The sequence below is a fragment of the Dasypus novemcinctus genome, chromosome 27 (assembly GCF_030445035.2).
Source record: "Dasypus novemcinctus isolate mDasNov1 chromosome 27, mDasNov1.1.hap2, whole genome shotgun sequence".
NCBI classification, from domain to species: domain Eukaryota; kingdom Metazoa; phylum Chordata; class Mammalia; order Cingulata; family Dasypodidae; genus Dasypus; species Dasypus novemcinctus.
This window is the reverse complement of record NC_080699.1, coordinates 33,088,509-33,109,190: the sequence shown is the minus strand read 5'-3', so window position 1 is coordinate 33,109,190 and position 20,682 is coordinate 33,088,509. Positions and strand designations below refer to the sequence as shown.

General features: G+C 35.5%; 1 protein-coding gene and 2 pseudogenes across 1 annotated transcript; all 3 read left to right on the top strand.

Moving 5' to 3' along the window:
• Window positions 1-1,935: 1,935 nt before the first annotated feature.
• LOC101413579 (olfactory receptor 8C8-like) lies at window positions 1,936-3,069 on the top strand (annotated as a pseudogene).
• Window positions 3,070-7,710: 4,641 nt separating this feature from the next.
• On the top strand, window positions 7,711-18,438 carry LOC139437734 (olfactory receptor 8C8-like; annotated as a pseudogene).
• Window positions 18,439-18,957: 519 nt separating this feature from the next.
• Window positions 18,958-19,855, top strand: LOC139437733 (olfactory receptor 8B3-like). Its single transcript, XM_071212287.1, is given in 2 exon segments — window positions 18,958-19,289; window positions 19,291-19,855. Coding segments are annotated over 2 exon segments (897 nt in total).
• Window positions 19,856-20,682: the final 827 nt, after the last annotated feature.

The following is a 20,682-nucleotide window of genomic DNA, read 5'->3' as shown; positions in this document are numbered from 1 at the left end:
AATAATTAGACAGGTAATACTGGAGTTTAGTATTTTTTGCTGTCAATATTTTACCAATATTAGACCAATTATAATTGTTATATTAAATATATTTTTATCCTTAACATTTTATTTTTAAATTTTGTGCCACTGGTATACAGAATTCCTCTGTGTTCTTTCATCAGCCTTTTTCTATAACTCCAGTGCATTATCCCAACCAGAAAATTGATGTTGCTTAATATTTGTGCCTTATTCAGATATCACCAATTGCTCAGTTAGGCCCGCCCTCCCTCCCCCCAACCCACATTTTCATCCATGAGACCATCCAAGATCTCACATGGCATTCAGTTGTTTTGTCTTTTTAGTTTTCTTCAATTTGGGAGAGTTAAGCAGTTTTCTCTATCTTGCATGCCGTATACTCTTTAAGGATACTAACCAATTATTTCATAGAATGTCCCTCAGTTTGGATTGTCTTAAGTATAATAATTTCAGTTTATGTATTACTACAAGAATATCAAATAAATGATATTGTGTCATTACTGATGATGTTAACTTGTTTCACTTGGTTAAAGTGGATTAAGATTCTCCACTGTAAAGTTTTTACTTTTACCTTTGTAATTTAAATTATTTTGGAGGATATATATTTAGACTAGACAAAGATCCTGATTCTCATCTATTTTTCTCACAAATTATAGTATCCACTGATGATTCTAACCTGAAACATTTATTACTGAAATGTTTGTCAATGATTTTCTTCATTATTCCTTCTATATATACCAATTGAAGTTACAATATAAGGAAAACTTATTCTTACCACCTATCTGTCTGTCTGTCCATCCATCTAACTATTAATCATATCTATATATCTATGTATGTATCTATTTATGTATCTGTGTATGTATATGTATGTATGTATCCATCTTCTACCTATCCATGATATACCTATCTATCTATACATCATTTTACTTTATTTATCTATCCATAGATATGAACTCATGGATAATTATATTATTTTTATAATGCATTATCATCGCTATCTCTTTTACTGCTCAAATTCTTAACACTTAGTCATTAGGAACCACTTGAGAATGGCTCTTGTCATTTCAGCATGTCTTCTAATATCTTGAGTATTTCCTCACTTTCTGACAACCCAAACTATTCAAGTATAATTCTTATCCTAAATTCAGATCATTTTTCAAGCTCCCCTGGTTTCTTTAATTGAAAAATGGTATTTAGAAGCCCTGATCTGTACTTGAGGTATACTTATTGCTATTGGAGGTGTTTTGCTTATAGGATCTGTGCAAAGAGAGCTAGGAAACTCATGTTATAAGGATATATCCTCTATCAATTACTATATGTATTCATATTTATATATATTTTAAAACTTATGAATAAGGGATGACACCTTGATTCTAAACCAAGACTCCTATTTTTATTCTATCCCACTTCTTTGTTTTATTTGTAAGAAAACTGGCTTTTCACTAGTGATAGTTTGTAATGTATCTACTTAACCTGTTCAATATATTTAAAATAGTAATACTTATTTGCCCACTACAGAACAGGGGGGCAGGAAGAACCATTAAGGCCCAACACCAGTGAGTTCTCCAGCAAAGGAATCATCTCTCATTTGTAAATTTCTTTCCAGACCCACAACTGTATACATCAAAAATTCTTGGTGGGCATGCCATCTGGAAGAAGCCTATGTCAGAGGGAGGAAATGCTGAGGTATTAAGAGATCTACGAGCACCCTTCTCTACATAGTGACCCAAAACCTGGGAATGGTAGAGAGAGAAGAGGAAAGGACAGTCTGGACTCTCATGCCTGGCTATCTCCTCAGGAATTCTGTCTCTTGGGTGCCTTGCTATGTTTCTTCAGCCAACTTTGATCTTGTAAACCAGCAGAGTCAGGTCTCCCTTTGGAGATGAAGCCTGAGGGAACATCTATAATATCAGACCCATGAAGGTAATGGTTGTGGAAAATGACTCTTCTGTGACTGAATTTATATTAACGGGATTAACAACCCAAATTCCAACTGCCCTTGTTTTATCTGTTTATGGTGAACTGTGTGTTTACTGTGGTGGGAATTTGAGCTTAATAAATCTTATTTGTGTCAATTCTCACCTTCACACTCCTATGTACTTTTTCTTCTTCAGTCTGTCCTTCATTGATCTCTGCTATTTATTTGTCTTTACCCCCAACATGCTGATGGGCTTTAATTCAGAAAGGAACATCATCTCCTTTGCAGGATGCGTGGTTCAGCTCTTTTTCTTCTGCTTCTTTGTCAGCTCTGAGTGCTATGTGCTGACAGCCATGGCCTATGATTGCTACGTGGCCATCTGTAATCCCCTGTTTTACCTAGTCACCATGTCCCCTCAGTTGTGTTCTCTACTGATATCTGCTTCATACGTGATGGGGTTAGCTGGTGCAAAGGCCCATGCAGTGTGCATGATGAGGCTGAAATTTTGTGATTCCAGCATCATCAACTACTACCTGTGTGACATCTTTCCCCTGGTTCAGCTCTCCTATATCACCACCTATGCCAATGAACTCATGGCCTCCATTATTGTGGACACAATTGTCATAGTATCTAGTCTTATTATCTGCATCTCCTATGCTCTGGTTCTTTTCAATGTCCTTCAGATGTCTTCCGCTAAGGGCTGGTCTAAAGCCTTCAGCACCTGTAGCTCACATTATTCACTGTTGGCAAATTACAATATATTACAATATATTTAAAATAGTAATACTTATTTGCCCACTATTCGTCTTTTTTTTTATGGATTTGGACTGCTCACTTGAGTCAAGCCATCATCTGCTGGGTCTTTGGGACAGGAGAAGTTTTTCTCAGTATTTTATACCAATGTGGTCCCTGTGCTGAACTCCCTTGTCTACAGCCTGAGGAACAAGGATGCCAAACTTACTCTGAAGAAAACCCTGAAGAGAATAACAAATAGAGCCGAAACAATGGTGTTGCCGCAGTGCATGCCTCTGTTTCTGCATGTTTCTGCCTTTCCTGCCACTCCTTTTCTTTATTCTATTTTCTTTTGCATTTCTAATTTTCAGTCTAATATCTTTTCTTACCTTTCAGTGTAATCATTGATTTTTCAATATGTCCATTTTATCTCTCCATTTTATTTCTTAGGAAAATAAGTTAATTGTGATCCTAATGTGTGCCATATTTTTTACAAATAGTTTTGAAAAATGTGTACTGATTCCCATTCTCTAGGTGAAGAAATGAAAATGTGACTTGCTTTAGGTCATGCAGCTAATATTGCAGAACCCATTGAAGGAATGAAGGAAAGCAAATAAGCTTGTGACAAAAGGGAGAGAAATTCTGGAGAGCTGTTCAGAATGTGCCAGAATGTGGGGTTATCATGGGAATGATGCCCTTAGCCTAAATGTCTTGTAGCAGAGAGGGAACTGGCTAGGCTTTCCTGTGAAACTCAAAATATGCATGTTCCTGGAGAAGTTTGATTTCAGAGTGTCAGTCAAAAAGAAAAAAATTAATCACAGTTGGGGAAAGACCTCTTTGATGAGGCATGTTACTATTTTCATAGTAAGATGTGCACTTTAATAAGCCACTATGTTGTGTTGTGTTGGTGTAGGGTTGTTGTATGGGAATTCTACACATGCGTGATTGTTTTGTAAGTTCACAGGTTCTTTAATAAAATATATATTTAAAAATTTAAAAAAATAATAAAATTACTCTGAGAGCAAAGAACCAGGTATTTATATGTATTCTAATATTTATCTCACCATCAAACTTGTTTTAAAAACTCTGACTCCTCAAGCAGAATCTGAATGCAGAGTATCTACTTCTCTTCTTCTTTTGGCTCTGTCCACTAAATTGCCTGGTTAAATAACCTAAGATTGATTTGGTGGTTGCTCTGCAGCACATATTTAAAATATCACATACCAATAAAGACGTAAAATTAGACATATATCATCAATGTCTAAATTCTTGGTACTTAATTAAAAATAGCATATGAATTGCACACACAGCACACTTTTTGTGATCTGAGGACTACGTTTTATTCGCCAACAGTCCGTTGTGGGTTGTGTGTAGGAAACAGCCTGGATTAGTCTGTGAAGTGAGCAGTCTTATTTCACAGATTGACCTTATATTCTTTTATTGACCTAGAAAATCTAATCACTTTAATTTTTCAGTTAAAATAATACTTTATTATATTTAATTAAAATTGTTTACATTTGAACCTCATTATTTTATTGTATGTCTTTCAAGTTTCTCTCTTTTTTCATACTTCAGTTTTATTCACACAGCTTACATCCATCCAAAGTGTACAATCAGTGACTCTTGATATAACCATTGAATTGTGCCTTCAACACCCCAGTTGGTTTGAGAACATTATCTTTGCTCCAAAAGAAAAATCCCATATCCCTAGTGCCCCCTTGTTATTGACGTTTAGTGTTGGTATGGTAAATTTTTTCAACTGATAAAAGAATTTTAGAACTTACAGGTAATTATAGTCCATATTTGCATTAGCTGTATTTTTTCCCATATACTATCCTATTATTAACACCTTGTAATAGTGAAATACATTTTTTCAAGTCCATGAGACTTGAACATTCTAATATTTGTACTATTAACCATACTCATTATCCACAACAGGGTTCACTTTTCTGTACAGTCCCATTTCTCATCCTCTAGTTTTCTTTCTAGTGACATACATGTCCCTAAACTTCTTCTTTCAACCACACCCACACCCATTATTCGGCACTCTTTATTGTACTCACAATAATGTGCTACCATCCCCTCAATCCATTTCCAAACATTTGCAAACAATCTAATTAAAAATGATTCACAAATTAAGTATCACCTCCCTATTTTTTATCCTCATTCTATTTCCTGACGCACTATACACTATATATTAATGCCAAGAATTTGCTCATTAAAATTAGTGCATATTAGTGAAACATACAATATTCTTCCTTTTGTGTCTGGTTTATTTCACTCAGCACAATGCTGTCAAGGTTCATCAGTGTTGTCAATGCATCAGTCCTTAATTCCTTCTTACAGCCAAATAATATTCCGTTCTCACACACACATATTCACATTTTGTTTATCCATTCATTGGTTGAAAGACCCTTGGGCTGTTTCCAATTTTTGGCAATTGTGAATAATGTTGCCATGAACATTGGTGTACAAATGATGTTCGCATGCCTGCTTTCAGTCTTCTGAGTATATACCCAGTAACAGGATTGCTGGAACATATGGCAATGCTATACATAGCTTCCTGAGGAACTACTAAACTGTCCTCCATAGTGGCTGCACCATTCTGCATTCCCACCATCAGTGAATAAGCCAAACCTCATTTTTATGATGTCAATATAATAAGAAAGCTAGATACAAAACTGCAGAATATATCAGCTTATTAATAACTATTGAATGTTTGGAAGTTTTGTATCTATAAATTGATGAATTCCTTAAAGCCAAGGATAATGTCATATACATCTTTTTCATCTTCTTCTTATATCAGAGATATGCAATAAAAATTCTATACTTGAAAAACTGTTTTACATTCATCCTCTCATTAAAACATGTTATGGTTCTATAAAATATTTTTTTACATGAAAGCTTAACATTAATTATACTTTGTTCCTGAGCCAATCAAATTCGGCCAGCTTTATTTGGAGTTCTAGCTATATGATCTGGATTATTTAGCCCATAAAATGGCTTCTGGAAAGTCAGACGGGAAGCAGGTTTGATATGAGAGCACACAATATCTTGGGAAGAAAAATGAACAATAAGCCATCAAGGCACTCACTGCCACTTTCAAAGGCCAAACCAAAAAGATGCTCCATTGCCTGAGTACTAGCTACCACAACCACAAGCAGAGGTGGGCAGTACCTATTGTGGGCAGGAGAATGGCGTTGCTGAAAGGTCCAAGGAGCAGCGTGTAGTCTTAGGTGCTGCAGTATGAGTGATAGGAACCAGCCCAGGGATTCTGATGGTGCCTATTCCAGGCAAAGTCCCAAGCTGTTTCTCCATATCATGCACTTATTCCCACTAGTAGTCGATGTGTCCTTTCAGTGACATTCAAGCTAACTGCAGTGTGACTGCTCTAATATTGTACAGGTTTCTGCAAATTTGGTCTTCATTATTTTGAAATTTTTGAAATTAAAAGGCAAAATTTGGTTCCAAATTGGATAAACATTTAATTTGTCAACAAAAGAAAATAGCTTTTACATTGTTTAGATCTGATTTCAATTATTGTAAATTTTTGGATGGTTTTTGATATGAGTTTGAACTGTATTACTTAATTTTGTATTCAACATTTCTTATAGTTGGTGCATGTAAAAATGCTGTGGTTATAATATTAAGAAGTCTTGACCTATTGCTGTTAAAATACACAAAACCTGAAAAAAATTGTTTTCAAAGCAAGCACAAATTTTCACTGACAATAATGATAATTTTTTATTTGGATATTATTATTTAGGAGAAAACAAAATATTACACTTCTGTTTCAAATTACAAGTGGATAATTTAGAGTTTTGAATAATTCACTATAATATTGTCTGTAAGGAAAATACTGATTTTATAAATTTTACCATCTAACATATCATACAAATTGAAAAGTTCACAAAATATGTATTTAAAGTTTAATCAGTAATGTCACAAATCAAAGTAATCTCCACTTAGGTCATAAGATAACTTATTGCCAGAATATTAATATTTTGTTAAACATTTTTAGCAATTTTATTAAGTAGGTGTTTGGATCCCAATAACCTCACTCAATCATTCCAGATATGCAAGTTGTTAAATATTAATTCAAATATGCCCCATATCAGGGTGTATTAATCACCCAAAGGGGCACTGATGCAAAATACCAGAATTCTGTTGACTTTTATAAATGGTATTTATTTGGGTAGAGGCTTACTGTTACCAGATCCTAAAGAGTCCAACTCAAGGTGCCATAGAGGTACTTTCTCACCCAAATTCTGTTGCCACATGTTGACACAAGATAGAGGGTGATGTCTGCATGGGTTTAGGCTACCTCCTTCTTCTTAAGGATCCATGGTCCCAGTGTCTTCTGATCTTAGCTGTGGCCTGGCATAAGCTGTTCTCTCTTCCCAGGGCTCATTTCTACCCTGGCTCAGTTGTTCTGGTTTCTCCACATGGTCAGCTCTAGACTATCAGGCTCATCTTTCTTCCCAGAATCATCTCTCTCCCCAGGGCTTGTTTCTTTCCCGGCTCAGCTGCAGCTCTCTCTCTCTGTTTTCTTCTCTGTGTATTACTGGGCCTACAGCATCAAAACTCAAATTCTCTCCTCTGTCATGTTGTTTTTCTCTGAGTCCTCACCCACTCAATGCCTTACTGATATGAATGAATCAAAGCCCTCATCATAATTTAACCAAGTAAAAGTGAAACCTCTGAATTTAATACAATCTAATATGCCCAGAGGAAGAGACCAGTTTACAAACACAATCCAGTATCTATTTTTTTAATTAATAAACATTAGCAAACTGCTATACAGGGTAAGTGGGCCCACTATATGCACACTATATTGTTCAATGCTGGTGAATGACTTCATAGTTGGAAAATTATTTGTAGAAATACATTTATAATGTTAAAAATGTGAGATGCTTAATATTGTAGTTATGGGAGCTTTTTTCAAGTTTACATCCAATAATAATTTGATAGACTTATTTTACCTTTACAAAAAATCATTTAAATAATATATACCAATTTTTTTTGGTACAGAAAATACCTAGATGAGATATCTATATATGCAACCTATATTCTTTCCTTACATCTTTTTAATTACATACATTTGTGGCCTTTCTTCATACTTCTGCTTGTTTGTCACCTCTGAGTGCTAAATGCTGACAGCCATGGCCTATGACCGCTACATGGCGGTAATCCCCTGTTCTTCATGGACACCATGTCCCCTCATGTGTGTTTCCAGCTGATGTCTGCTTCCTACATGATGAGGATAGCTGGTGCTATGGCTCACAGAAGGTGCATGATCAGGTTCACATTCTGTGATTCCAACATCATCAATTACTATATGTATGACATCATCCCATTTCTCCAGCTCTCTTGCAGGAACACCTATGCCAATGAGCTCATGACTTCCATTATTGTGGGCACCATTATCATACTATCTAGCCTCATTATTTTTATCTCTTATGCTTTGATTCTTTTCAGCATCCTTCACCTGTGATTAGGTGAGGGCTGGTCCAAAGCCTTCAGCACCTGTAACTCCCACTTAATAACTGTTGGTCTTTTCTATGGATTTGGGCTGCTCACTTATGTCAAGCCATCATCTTCTGTATCTTTGGCACTGGAGAAATTTTTCTCATTGATTTATACCAATGTGGTGCCCATGCTGAACCCCCTTATCTATTGCCTGAGGAACCAGGACATCAAACTTGCTCTGAAGAAAACCCTGAAAAGAATAAGAAATAGAGCAGACCTGTGGTGCTGCCTTAGTCTCTGCCTCCATTTTTTCATGTTTTGCTGCTCTTTTGCTGTTCTTCTTCTTTATTTTCTCACTTTTCAGAGAAATCATTTATTCTTTCAATGTGTCCATTTTATATCTCCATTTGGTTTATAGAAAAACAGTTAATTGTGGCAGATAATGTGTCCCACATTCTGAAGAAATACTATTAAAAACTAAGTCTCCTTATCCTTTTCTCTAGTTGAGGATATGATTATGTGACTTGATAAAAGTCATATTGCTAATGTGAAGGAATAGAAGAAAAGGATATTGTGAAAGAAAGGAGGGAAATCCTAGAGAGTTGTTTCACAATCAGCCTGAAGGTGGGTGTCATGATGGGAATGACACTGTCAGCCAAAATTACTGTAGCAGAGAGGAGATACATGTTCCCAGTGGGGTTTTATTTCAGAAAGATTCAAACGGTGTCAGCCACAAAGTAAGATTTAATCACAATCTTGTTTATAATAGTGATCATTTCCTGTGATGATGTAGCAGTTTGATATGGTTATGAATTCCAAAAATAGATATTGGATTATGTTTGTAATCTGGTCTGTACCTGGGCGTGATTGAGTTATGATTAAGGCTTTGATTGGGCCACATCATTAAGTCACTAAGGGGTGAGGACTTACGGATAAAAGGCATGGCAAAGAACAGAGTTGAGGGTTCTTAATGTTGGAATTTTGATGCTGGAGTTTGATGCTGAAGTCTTAAACTGGAGCCGCAGGGAAAGAGACAGAGCGGTTTGCCTGATAGTCTACAGCTGACCTTGTGGAGAGAGGCAAAGCCTAGAGAGCCTCATAGTCTACAGCTGACCTTGTGGGGAAAACAGAGGCACTGAGCCCAGAGGAACCCAGGAAGCCTGAACCCTGGTAGACATTGGCAGCCAGTTTTCTCCAACACATAAAAATAAACTTTGGTGAGGGAAGTAACTTATGCTTTATGGCCTGGTATGTGTAAGCGCCTACCCCAAAGAAACGCCCTTTATAAAAACCAACCAATTTCTGGTATTTGCATCAGCACCCCTTTGGCTGAATAATACAGATGGTAAGGCTGAGGAGTTTGGGGAAAAACCTCTCTGGTAAGGCATGCCAGTATTTTCATGTAGTATGTAAACTTTAATAAATCTATTAGATATTATACTGTTATTTCATGTTTTCTTGGAAAAAATTATAGTTATTCATGATAATTAAAAATCATAGAAAATAGAGATCCACAAAGTCTTCTTTCAACATGGTTTGGGAACAATGTCCTTCACAAGATATATACGTCATGGGATCTAGTTAATTTTTCTCTAATTTCTATGTGCACCAGGGGTACAATGAGTTTTGAAAATTTTGGTGTTTAAAATTGGCTTAAATTATAATAATGCTTATTAAAAGCATTGCTTAAATCTGAGTAAAATTATTTCTATGAGAGCTAAGATATACATGTACTATAATAATCTCACCATCATATATATTTTTTAAACTTTGACTCCTCAATCTGAATGCATACTATCTACTTCTATTCTTCTTTCAACGGTGCCCAAAATTACCTAGTTTAATAGCTTAAAAATTGGTTTGGATCTTGCTCTAAAGCAATGTTTTAAAAATTTTTTTTAAATAAAGATGTAAAATAAGGCATATATCATAAATGTCTAAATGATTGGTACTTAAAAAAATAGCATATGAATTGCATACATTGTGTACTTGTGATTTGAGGACTATGTCATTTTTTCCAGCTCTCCCTGGTAAAAATTGTGACTAGGCCACAGCCTGGCTCAGTTCTATGAAGTCAGCTGACTTTTTTCTCAGTTTGAACTTTTCTTGTACTGACCTAACAAAACTAATTAATTCTTTAATTAAAAATGTTGTGCTATTATATGTAAAATTGTTTAAATTAGAACCTTGATTTTTTGAGCTTAATATAAGAAAGTAATATATAAAAACTGTTAGACCATAAAAACATATAGGTATTGAAGTTTTGGAAATTTTGTACCTCTACATTGGTGAATTTTATTTTATTTTATTTTATATTATTTTCCCAATTCTACTCAATTTATTCATTTTTTAAAAAGATATTACATTAAAAAAATACGAGGTCCCCATTTGCCCCCACCCCACCACTACCCCCTCAATAACACTCTTCCCCATCATCATGTCACATCCATTGCGTCTGGTGAGCACATCTCTGGGCATTGCTGCACCCCATGTCCCGTGTTCCACACCATAGCCCACACTTTCCCACGTTCCATCCAGTGGGCCATGGGAGGACATACAACATCTGGCAATTGTCCCTGGGGCACCATCCAGGACAACTCCAAGTCCCGAGAATGCCTCCACATCTCTTTCTCCCCTTCCCTGCACCCAGCAGCCACCATGGCCACTTTTTCCACATCTACAATGGTAAATCTTAAAGCCATGGTTATTGTCATATTCATCTTTCTTATCTCTTGCTATATCATAGATTTTCATGAAAATTTTAAATAGAAAAAAATTATTTTGATTACATTCTAGACCACATTAATATATGTCATAGCATATACAATATATTATTTTTACATAAAAGCTTAACATGAATTGCACTTTGTTTCTGAGCTAATCGGTTTTGGCCAGCTACAGTTGGCATTCTAGGCACACTGTTCTGGATGATTGTAGTCCCATAAAGGGCTCCTGGGAGATCAAGATGGGATGAGGTCTGATATGATTCATGCAATGTCTTTGGAAGGCAGGAAGACCAATGACACAAGGCACTCTCTGCCCCATTCAACAGCCAAGCTGAAGTGCTGCTCCATTACCTGCATGCCACCTGCCTCAGCCACAAGCAGAGGGGGCAGCACCAGTTGTGAGCAAAGGCCCATGAGACAGCTGAGGGATCCAAGGAACAGAGAGTGCAGCCTTAGGTGCTGTAGTCTTAGTGATGGGAAGCCAGGCTGGATATCCTAATGGTTCTAGCTCCACGCAGAAGCTGCAGTCTGTTTCCCCACATTCCTCCCCATTTCCAGTGGACGTGTCCTTTTTAGTGCCACCCAAGCTAGTTGCAGTGTGACTGCTCTAAACAAGGTTTCTGCAAATTAGGGCTTCTTTGTTATTTTGAAGTATTTGAAACTTAAAAGTGAAATTTGGTTCCAAATTGGTAAAACATAATTTGCCAACCAAAGAAAAGAACTTTCACATTATTGAATTTGATTTCAATTGTAAATTTTTAGATGATTTGCAAAATGAAGTAGAAGTGTAATTCTTACTTTGGTACTTGATATTTCTTATAGTTGGTGAGTATAAAAATGTTACAATAATGACGATTCTTTATTTGGATATATTATTTAGGAGAAAACCAAATAATCACAACTGTGTTTCAAGTTACAAGTGGATAATTTCTAGTTTTGAATAATTTACTATAATAGTCTATAATTAAAGTACTGATTTTATCATCTACCATAATGTACATATTAAAAATTTCACAAAATATACATCCATACTTAAATGAGCAATGTAAAGTCAGTTTGATCTCCACTTAGGACATAAATTATTGCCAGAATATTAATATTTTATTCAATATTTTTAGTGGTTTTATTAAGTAGGTACGTAGATCCCAATACCTAGCACATCACTTTCAGATATCCAAGTTATTAAATAATTTATTTAGTCAGATTTACTCCAAATCAGGGTAAGTGGGTGGGGTGCACTCATTTATAGTTCAGTCTTGGTGAATGACTTCATAGTTGGAGAAATATTTGAGTAAGAGACTTTTGATTTTTAATGTTAAAAATGCGAGATGCTTAATAATGTAGTTATTATTATTTTTTACACAGAATCATTTAGATAATGTATAAAATTTTTGTTTTGGAGAAAATACCTAGATGAGATAGCTATATTGATAATCTGTATTCTTTCCTTCTGAATTTTCTCATGGCTCTTGGGTTTACTGGGCTCTCATTTCTATTCCAAAATTGTTATGCCTTGATACCCAGAATACAATATTAACTCTTTTTGTCTGCCCAAGATCCTACTTTTATTATTTTGATTATACAACAGCTTTTTCATTCTGGACTTTTCAAAAGGAAACTTTAAAGGAATAAGGAGAATCAAAGAAAAACCTACACAACATAAATTAACCAATTACCTTAAATTGAGCACTTTTCTCCAGACCAAGATGGACTCATGCAGCTCTATAAGTATTAGGTTCTTTTCTTCCCAAATTCTTTCTACGTGTCCTATTGTTTATCTCTCATGGCCGAGGTGGTTCTCCCTTATTTGCTGACATCAATCCACTAATCTTCTCACCTTTTGCATTCAGCTACATACTCCTGTATTCCTTCTCTTCTAAACTTATATTTTCCTGTTTCTACAGTGAACCACCCACTAATGTCTCTTTTCTAATATTCTTTCTGATGGAGTTACCTAGTTACCCACTGGTTTGGAAAAACAGGATGGAGCTGCTTTTTTTAAGAGTTTGTTGAGCAGTGAGAGAAAAGAAAAGAAGTACACACTCAGATGAGGATGGGTGCTCCTCCAGGCAAAGAGGAGTCAGGCTGGTGCTTCTTGAGTCATAGTGTGCGAAGTGGCCTCCAAATCTGTGGCTTTTAGTGATGATGCTTTTTTACTTGTTCACCCTTGCCTGAGAGACGCTGGCAGCCAGTGTGTCCTGTCAGAGGCCGTCTTGTCACCATAAGTGGAAAACTTGGAAGAATGGACCCTGTTTTGAAGAAGTCATCTGAAAAGAATCATCTGAAATGCTGGGTCAGGTTTCTTCACCGGAATCTAGGGAAATAAAACAACTTTATTTTATTATTGAAATTTGTTTCTCCAATGCTGATTTTATTTGCAGTAAGTCTCTAACTGTAGCTATAAAATGTACACCTAAGTGTATGTATTTTCCTATATTATTTCAGCAAAAGTGATGGCTTACAATTACAGATTTCCTTTTGCCTGGGAAAAATATATTAAGCAAAAAATTTGGTATTCTAATTTTATGGCTATCTGAGGTACTAATTTATTCTGCTCTTTACAGTTTTAATGTATCTAAGTAGCATGAAATTAATTCAAATTTTTTACTTCAGTAGGTTTTAAAGTTTGATACTAGGTACAATGAAGAGCATTCCATTTCTCTCCTAAATATTATACTTTACTATATATAGGCACTAGTTATAGATATTTATAGTATATATATACTGTACTATAAATGGGCTCTAGCAATAAATTTCATTATATGTAAAATGTTTATGTATTCTTATATTTTGGAGAAGTTTTCCTTGTGTTTCTTCTGCATGTAGTTATTTGAGATACTTGAATCTTTAGGTTTATAAGTTTTATTAAATCTTGAAAATTTTAGCCATTAATATTTCAAGTATTTTTCTTCAACCACTTATTTTGGGATTCCAGTAACACATATATTACACTCATTAAGAGTTTTTACAGCTCAGTAGTTCTCTGTTCTTTTTTTTCATAGCATTTTTTTCTGTTTACATTTTTATTGCTATGTCTAGAAATTCACTAACCTTTTTTATCAGTTATCAATTTGCTGTTAAGTACATTTAGTGTATAGTTTTTCAGACATGATATTTTTCCTTTTTTGAACTTCTGATTTGATTGTTTCATCTCTTTCATGTCTCCACTTAGCATACTCTTTCTTTCCTCTTTGCCTTCAAATAAATGGGATTCATTTATTTATGGTCTTTGTCTATTAACTTAAGAATATATGTCATTTCTGGGTGTATTTCTTCAAAATGAACTTTTCATTTGAATCTAATTTTCCTGTGCCAACATGGTTTTCCGCTAGTTTTGAATTGTGTTTTTTGTTAGTTAAAACAAAAAAAAGTTGCAGAACTTTAAGCTAAATTTGCTTTTAAAATGTTCTATTAAATAAAGCTTATAGATTATGTTTTGCCTTTACTACTGGTGATAGAAATGCCAACCCACTGTTAATATTAGTGACACTCACAGGCCAAAAGCTTAGATTGGAAGAATTGAATGACTGCAGTTTATTTGTTCTATTTTTCCTTCTGAATTCTCTCACTGTAGGTTTCCCTCATCTTCATTGGCTTCTACAGGTTTTAGAAGTGAATTTAATAGCTAGAAGTTTTTTTTTTTTAATTTAGAAACATGAGAGTCCTAACTTACATAGTACTGCTGCCTCATCCAGCCCAGTGTTATGCCTCTGATGGTGGCAAGGAATGGTGTGGATGTCCCCACTGATATCAATATTAGAAGATGTGTTACCAAGGAAACAGTAGTTTTTCATAATATTTCTTAATGGATCTTTTAACAATAGTTTGTTCAAAGATATTGAGCTGTATACATTTTCAGATTGTGAGTTTAATTTTTGGTGCCCTTTACATTTAGCAAAATGTGCAAATTTTGATAATACAGCTTAATGTTTCTTTATATAAACAGATATACTGTTTCCACCAAGAATATGATATAGACTCCTGCCATGATGCCAGAAAGTTTCCTCTTTTTCAGTTAATCCTTACAGGCATACATTGTTATAGTTTCTATTATTATATATTCATTTTTTCCTAATCTAAATCTCATAATAAGGAAATTTACAATATGTTTTCTTTAGCATTTTGCATCTCTCACCTGTAATTCATCCTTTCTTATTGCTGAATTATGTTCCTTTGTATGAATACATCATGATTTATTTTTCCATTCCCTAGCTGATGGTCACTTGCGTTATTTCAGATTTGGGTCATAATTACTGAAGCCATTATTGGTCTGTGTGTTCAAGTAATTTTGAAGTTATATGTTTTTCCTTTGGAAATATCTAGGTGTTAATATTGCTGGATCTTTGGTAAGCATATGTTTAACTTTACAAGCATCTTTTGGCATGCTTATTGACCATGTTATATTTTTTGTGGGGAAATATCTAATCAGATCATTTGCCCATTTTTAGATTGGAGGTTTTCGGGTTTTTTCTTAGTTATCAGATAAATGATTTTCAAATATTTTCTCCTGTTATGTGCTGTTTTATTCTCTCATTGTTATTATTTAAGGGCAACTTTATCAAACTTAGCTATTTTAAAAAAATTCTTGCTTGTACTTTTCATGCCATATCTTAGAAAACATTGCCAAACCTAAGGTTACAAAAATTACTTTTCTTCTAGGAGTTTTATAGTTTTAATTCTTATATAATTATGTTTATGATTTATTTTATGTTCATAATTTTTATGTTGTGACATAGGCATCCATATTCTTTTTTTGTCCTAACAACACAGCTGAAGATACTTGTCTTTCCTCTTAGCATTCTTACTGCAAATCAATTGACCATAATTGTAAAAGTTTATTTTTGTTCTCCCAGTAGAGGTATGTCTAATAGCTATATAAATATATAGACATAGATATAATTACACACTGTCACACATAAGCTCTTTAATGTATTTAAATACAGCATTTGTTTTGTTTATGCTATAGCTCTTTGGTTTTCTTTGACATGTCATTTACATGAGTTATACACTACTGTTAGCACATTTCTTTGGGCTTTTCATTCCCACTGCTTAAAACTTATAAGCAATAGTAGAGGTGTTTGTAGGTTTCTTTCAAGCTACTATTTTCATCACTTATAATCACCCAGAGCAAGATTAAAGTGGATAAGTTTCTAAGCTTTCTCTCTCTTTTGAACTTTCACAAGGTCTTAAAATCCCTCTAGGGAATTATAATGCTTCTTACAGTGAGAGAAGGGGAAAATGAAAGGGGAGTATAGTTTATACTTTGCCCACACATTATACAAAGTGTATAATGGTCTGTGTCCAATCATTGTAATGTCATGCAGGACAATTCCAATGTCCCCAAAGTGCCCTCATGTGACACCTATTCTTCCCTCTTCCTCCCCTCAGGACCTCTAGTGGCCATTGCCTTTAAATAAATGATACAAGTTGTTATATTAATAGAATGATAGTAAGGGGCTGGAGGGATATGTAGGGTAGAGCATACCTGGGACATGCTTCTGTGGAATATGAAAATGCTCGTTCTGTCATATTGTGTTATCTCAGTGGGTATAGGCCCACACCATTGACCGAGAAACTATTTAAGTCCATCCTGGGGAGTCCAGCTATGCTCTGAATTAGAGGGACAAGAATCTCTCGAGAACATAGGCAGTGTCAAAATCTTTTTTTTATATTAGGCGAAAGAGTTAACATTCTGCATAATACTCCTACTCACAATACTTAGAATATTTTTTTCATGGCTTCCCATCAAATAAAACTTAGACTCAGTTTTTTATTTTAGTTTAACCAAGGTGGAATCATAGTTTTGGGAGCTTCTACTTTTATTACAAGCTTAAGGTGCCAGTGAGTAATGAAGAAACACTGAAAGGTCTTGAGCTAGGGAGGGAAAGAACTGTATTTTCAGAGATTATTCTAGCAGCAGTGTTGATGGCTGAGTTGGAGTAAATGTGTAGAAAATTATAGAATAATGGTTAGAAACTACTATAATTCAGTGACACAGGTTAGCTAAATCCTAAAAAGTTCCTCATTTCAGGAGGTGGCTGTGGGAATGGATGGAGGCCAGTATGGAGTTAAACTCTATTGTTTAGGATATGAGATGTAAAAAAATATTCTGAACAATTTCACCAAAGGAAAACTTAATTTCCACAAATATCATTGAATTGGTACTATGTACTCTGTACTTGACTTAGCACCAGGAGCAAAGTAGCAAACAAGACAGAGTGGTCTTTGTCCTTACAGAGCTTACAGTTTATAGAAGAAGACAGAAATGAAAAGAAAAAGAATAATGTCCGATGAATGTTAAAATGGAGGCTCCACTGGAAGCTATGAGAACCTAAATCATGGCAGGTGGCTTTTTGTCTGTTTACCATATACTATTGAGTGCTCTAATTATTTGACTTACATCAGCTCAATGAAATGTCACAGTAGCTTAATGAAAGTGATACTATTACTCCCACCCCTTTCTTACAAATTTTCTTAGGCAGAATAAGTTTAAGTAACATGCTTACAGTGTTAGAGTTAATTGTGGGGGTAGACATCAAGCTTACGCCCTATAAAGCTGGAGCCCAAATTCTTAACTATTATGATGAGAAAAAAATCAATGACCTCAATTAATGATATGTTATTTTTAAAGACTCAGGACATTCAGGTGAAAATATCTAGTAGGTGTTTAGAAATAATGTAATTGGAAGGAAGGTAGAGCGTTAAAAATTATTTGGTGATATTTTGGAAGAGACAACAACTCTTGTCAGTTACTATAATCCTTGAGAATTTTTTAATGAAGAAATAAGCTTATGGGCAATATCCATGTGGAAATATTCCTTAGGCTATGGGATGAAAGAAGGAAAGAAAACAATACAACAGACATATTTCCCTTCAGAATGAAGATGGTAGGGATATGGAAGCACCATTTCAGCTTTGTACTGGTCTCTATTGGGGGATATGCAATCCCTCCTGTGAAGTGAAAATTTGAAGAAAATGCTGCATCTCCAAGGAACTAAAGAGATATCATCTAGAGTATAAATAACAATCCCCTTATTTCCCTATTACATGTAGAATCTGTTCCCTGGAGAAGGGACTGAGCAAGTTTCTAACACCTTCAAATCTACATTTTAAAAAAGAATGCTTATTTTTTTTCTCTGGTGGTTGAAGGGGCTCATAGATAAAATCAGAAGTCATTTGTAGCTCTGAATGATTTCCAGGGTATATTGGAAGTTAAGTCTGGTCTGCATCCTCTTAGAATCAAGGAACCCAATTCTCAGAGTTCGGAAAAGCTCTTCAAGGTACATGAGGGTGAAAAAAGCTATTTTTGGAGCTTTACTGGCTTAAAGAGAGTGAGTTTCTAAATTCCATTCTTTTATGTCCTCTTATCTTGAGATGGAAGTCTAGAGGTTAAGCCATGGTGCTTTTTACCCCATATCATTAAATCCTGACACTCAAAGGATCATGAAGAAGAATCTCTTTGAGGAGGCAGCAGAGAATGATCAGAAACACATGATGTTCCCATACTCAGTGTGGAAGCTTCTTCTCCATGGAGACAACTCTCTGGAGCCTTCAGACATGGATTTTACTCTGTGACTTATAGTAGCTCCTGGACTTCTCCTAGACCCTAGTCCTTCAATTTTTATCTTGAAACAATGTTCATGGCTCATGAAACAATGTTTAAACTGCAGGAGGGGCAGCTCCATTTGCCTGTGCCTTTCCTCCTGTTTTACTGCTGAGGTGAGGGCTAGGTGAATAAAGAGATGAAAAGATGAGAGAGGAATCTGTCCTGGTCTACCTTCCTTCTCTCTTTTCCTTTGGGTTTCTAGCTGTCATGTTTTCCTATGACTGCACTTGTCATCAAAATGTAGGGTAAGTTGTAGGTGCTCTTTACTAGTAATACTTTTAAGAACTTTAATAAGGGGAAAATAGGTGTCATTTGGTATCTGGGGTAAAGGAAGATTCTATGGGTCGATGTTGGGCTAGACTAGGAACATTCCCACTGTAGCGCCTTCTGATGTGGGAGGAAATATTGTGTGAAGATCTAGGTCGCCCTCTAATCTAAGTTTTTTCTCTTGTCCACACAGGTCTCCCTTAACAGACTGGGTCCTGGAAATGGTCTTTTCTTGTCTGGGATTAATAGACAACCCAGATCTCCAACTCCCTCTTTTCTTCCTGTTTCTAGCAATGTGTATTATCACTATTCTGGGAAACCTGGGCTTGATAACTCTAATTGGGCTGAATTCCATCACCACCCCCATGTACTTTTTCCTCTTTTACTTGTCCTTTGTGGACCTCTGTTATTCCTCTCTTTTTACATCTAAAATCGTGACCCACTCCTTATCAGAGAAGAATATTATCTTTTACAATGGTTGCATAGCACAGTTCTTTTTCTGCTTTTTTGGTATCGCTGAGTGCTCTGTGTTGACATCAATGGCCTATGATCACTAAGGCCATCTGCAAGCGACTCTTGTGTAACATTGACATGTCCCCTAAAGTAAGCTCCAACCTTATTTTTGGTTCATACTTGATGGCATTTTCTAGTGCTATGGCCCACACTGGATGCATGCTGAGACTGACCTTCTGTGATGTTAACAATATCAACCCTTACTTCTGTGACATCCTCTCTGTGCTCCAGCTCGTCTGCATGAACACCTGTGTAAATGAGCTGGTGGTCTTCATTGTGGGAAGCATCAACATCATCATGTCCAGTGTCACTATCTTTGTCTCGAATGGTATTATTCTCTGCAGCATTCTCCACATGAAATCCACTGAGGGCAGGTCCAAAGCTTTCTGCACTTGCAGTTCCCACATAATGGCTGTTTCTCTGTTCTTTGGATCAGGTGCGTTTATGTATTTTAATCCATTTTCTGCCAAGTCTATGAATGAGGGAAAATCCTCTTCTGTCTCTTACACTAATGTATTTCCCTTGATGAACCACTTAGTATACAGTTTGAGGAATAAAGATATAAAACGTCACCTAAGAAAAAGTCTAAGTAGGAGAATGTTTTGAACCTTCTGTGCAGGGTGGTTTTGAAGGTCAGTGTGTTCAATTACAATATAATTAGTGGCAGTTTTCTTATCATATTTCATGATATCCTGGTGAAGAAATTTCAGCCTTCTCTTAATAAAATAATTTATTTCCACTTTCGTTGTCTTCTTTTCCTCACCATTTGCACAATTACTTGTTTTTCTCACCTCTCTTCCTGTTTGAAAATACAATTGAGGAAGGAATTTACTATTTCAGTTTTTATTATAAGTTTCAGTGTTTTAATCTTTGAATATGAAGAATAGGATTCTGTAATGATTGAATAAAGTAACGCTAGGGAGACATTTTGTCATGGGGATGTGTGGGACAGATTCTGCTGCTAGTCGAATCGTCATTGGAAGCTTGAATCAAACTATATGCTTCCACTCCTGTCTTTCCATCCTCCACTAAGTATGTCCCCTTCAATGCCAGTGATTCCCTATGTGAAACAGACTTTCATTTCCTCTGAGAAATAGTATCTTGCTTTCTGCTTTAAAATTATCATTCATGTCTATTGCATATCATTCTGGACCACACGCCTATGTTGCCCGGTACTCTGGAATCCGTGTAATATTCCCTTCCATTAAGCTTCCCTAAAGACCACATAGTCCCTGGAAAAATACTGTTTTCAATAATGCAGCTGGCTAGTGTGAGGTATAGACTTTTTTCACCAGGGAGACGAATACTGAATGGGATGCTTGCTTCAATTATAAGACTTGGAGCCAAAAGATTAAAAATGCTTTCGCTTCTAAAATTTGGATATTCTGATTTGGTTGACCAACAATCACTCGACTCAGTTGGCTTCCTTCAGT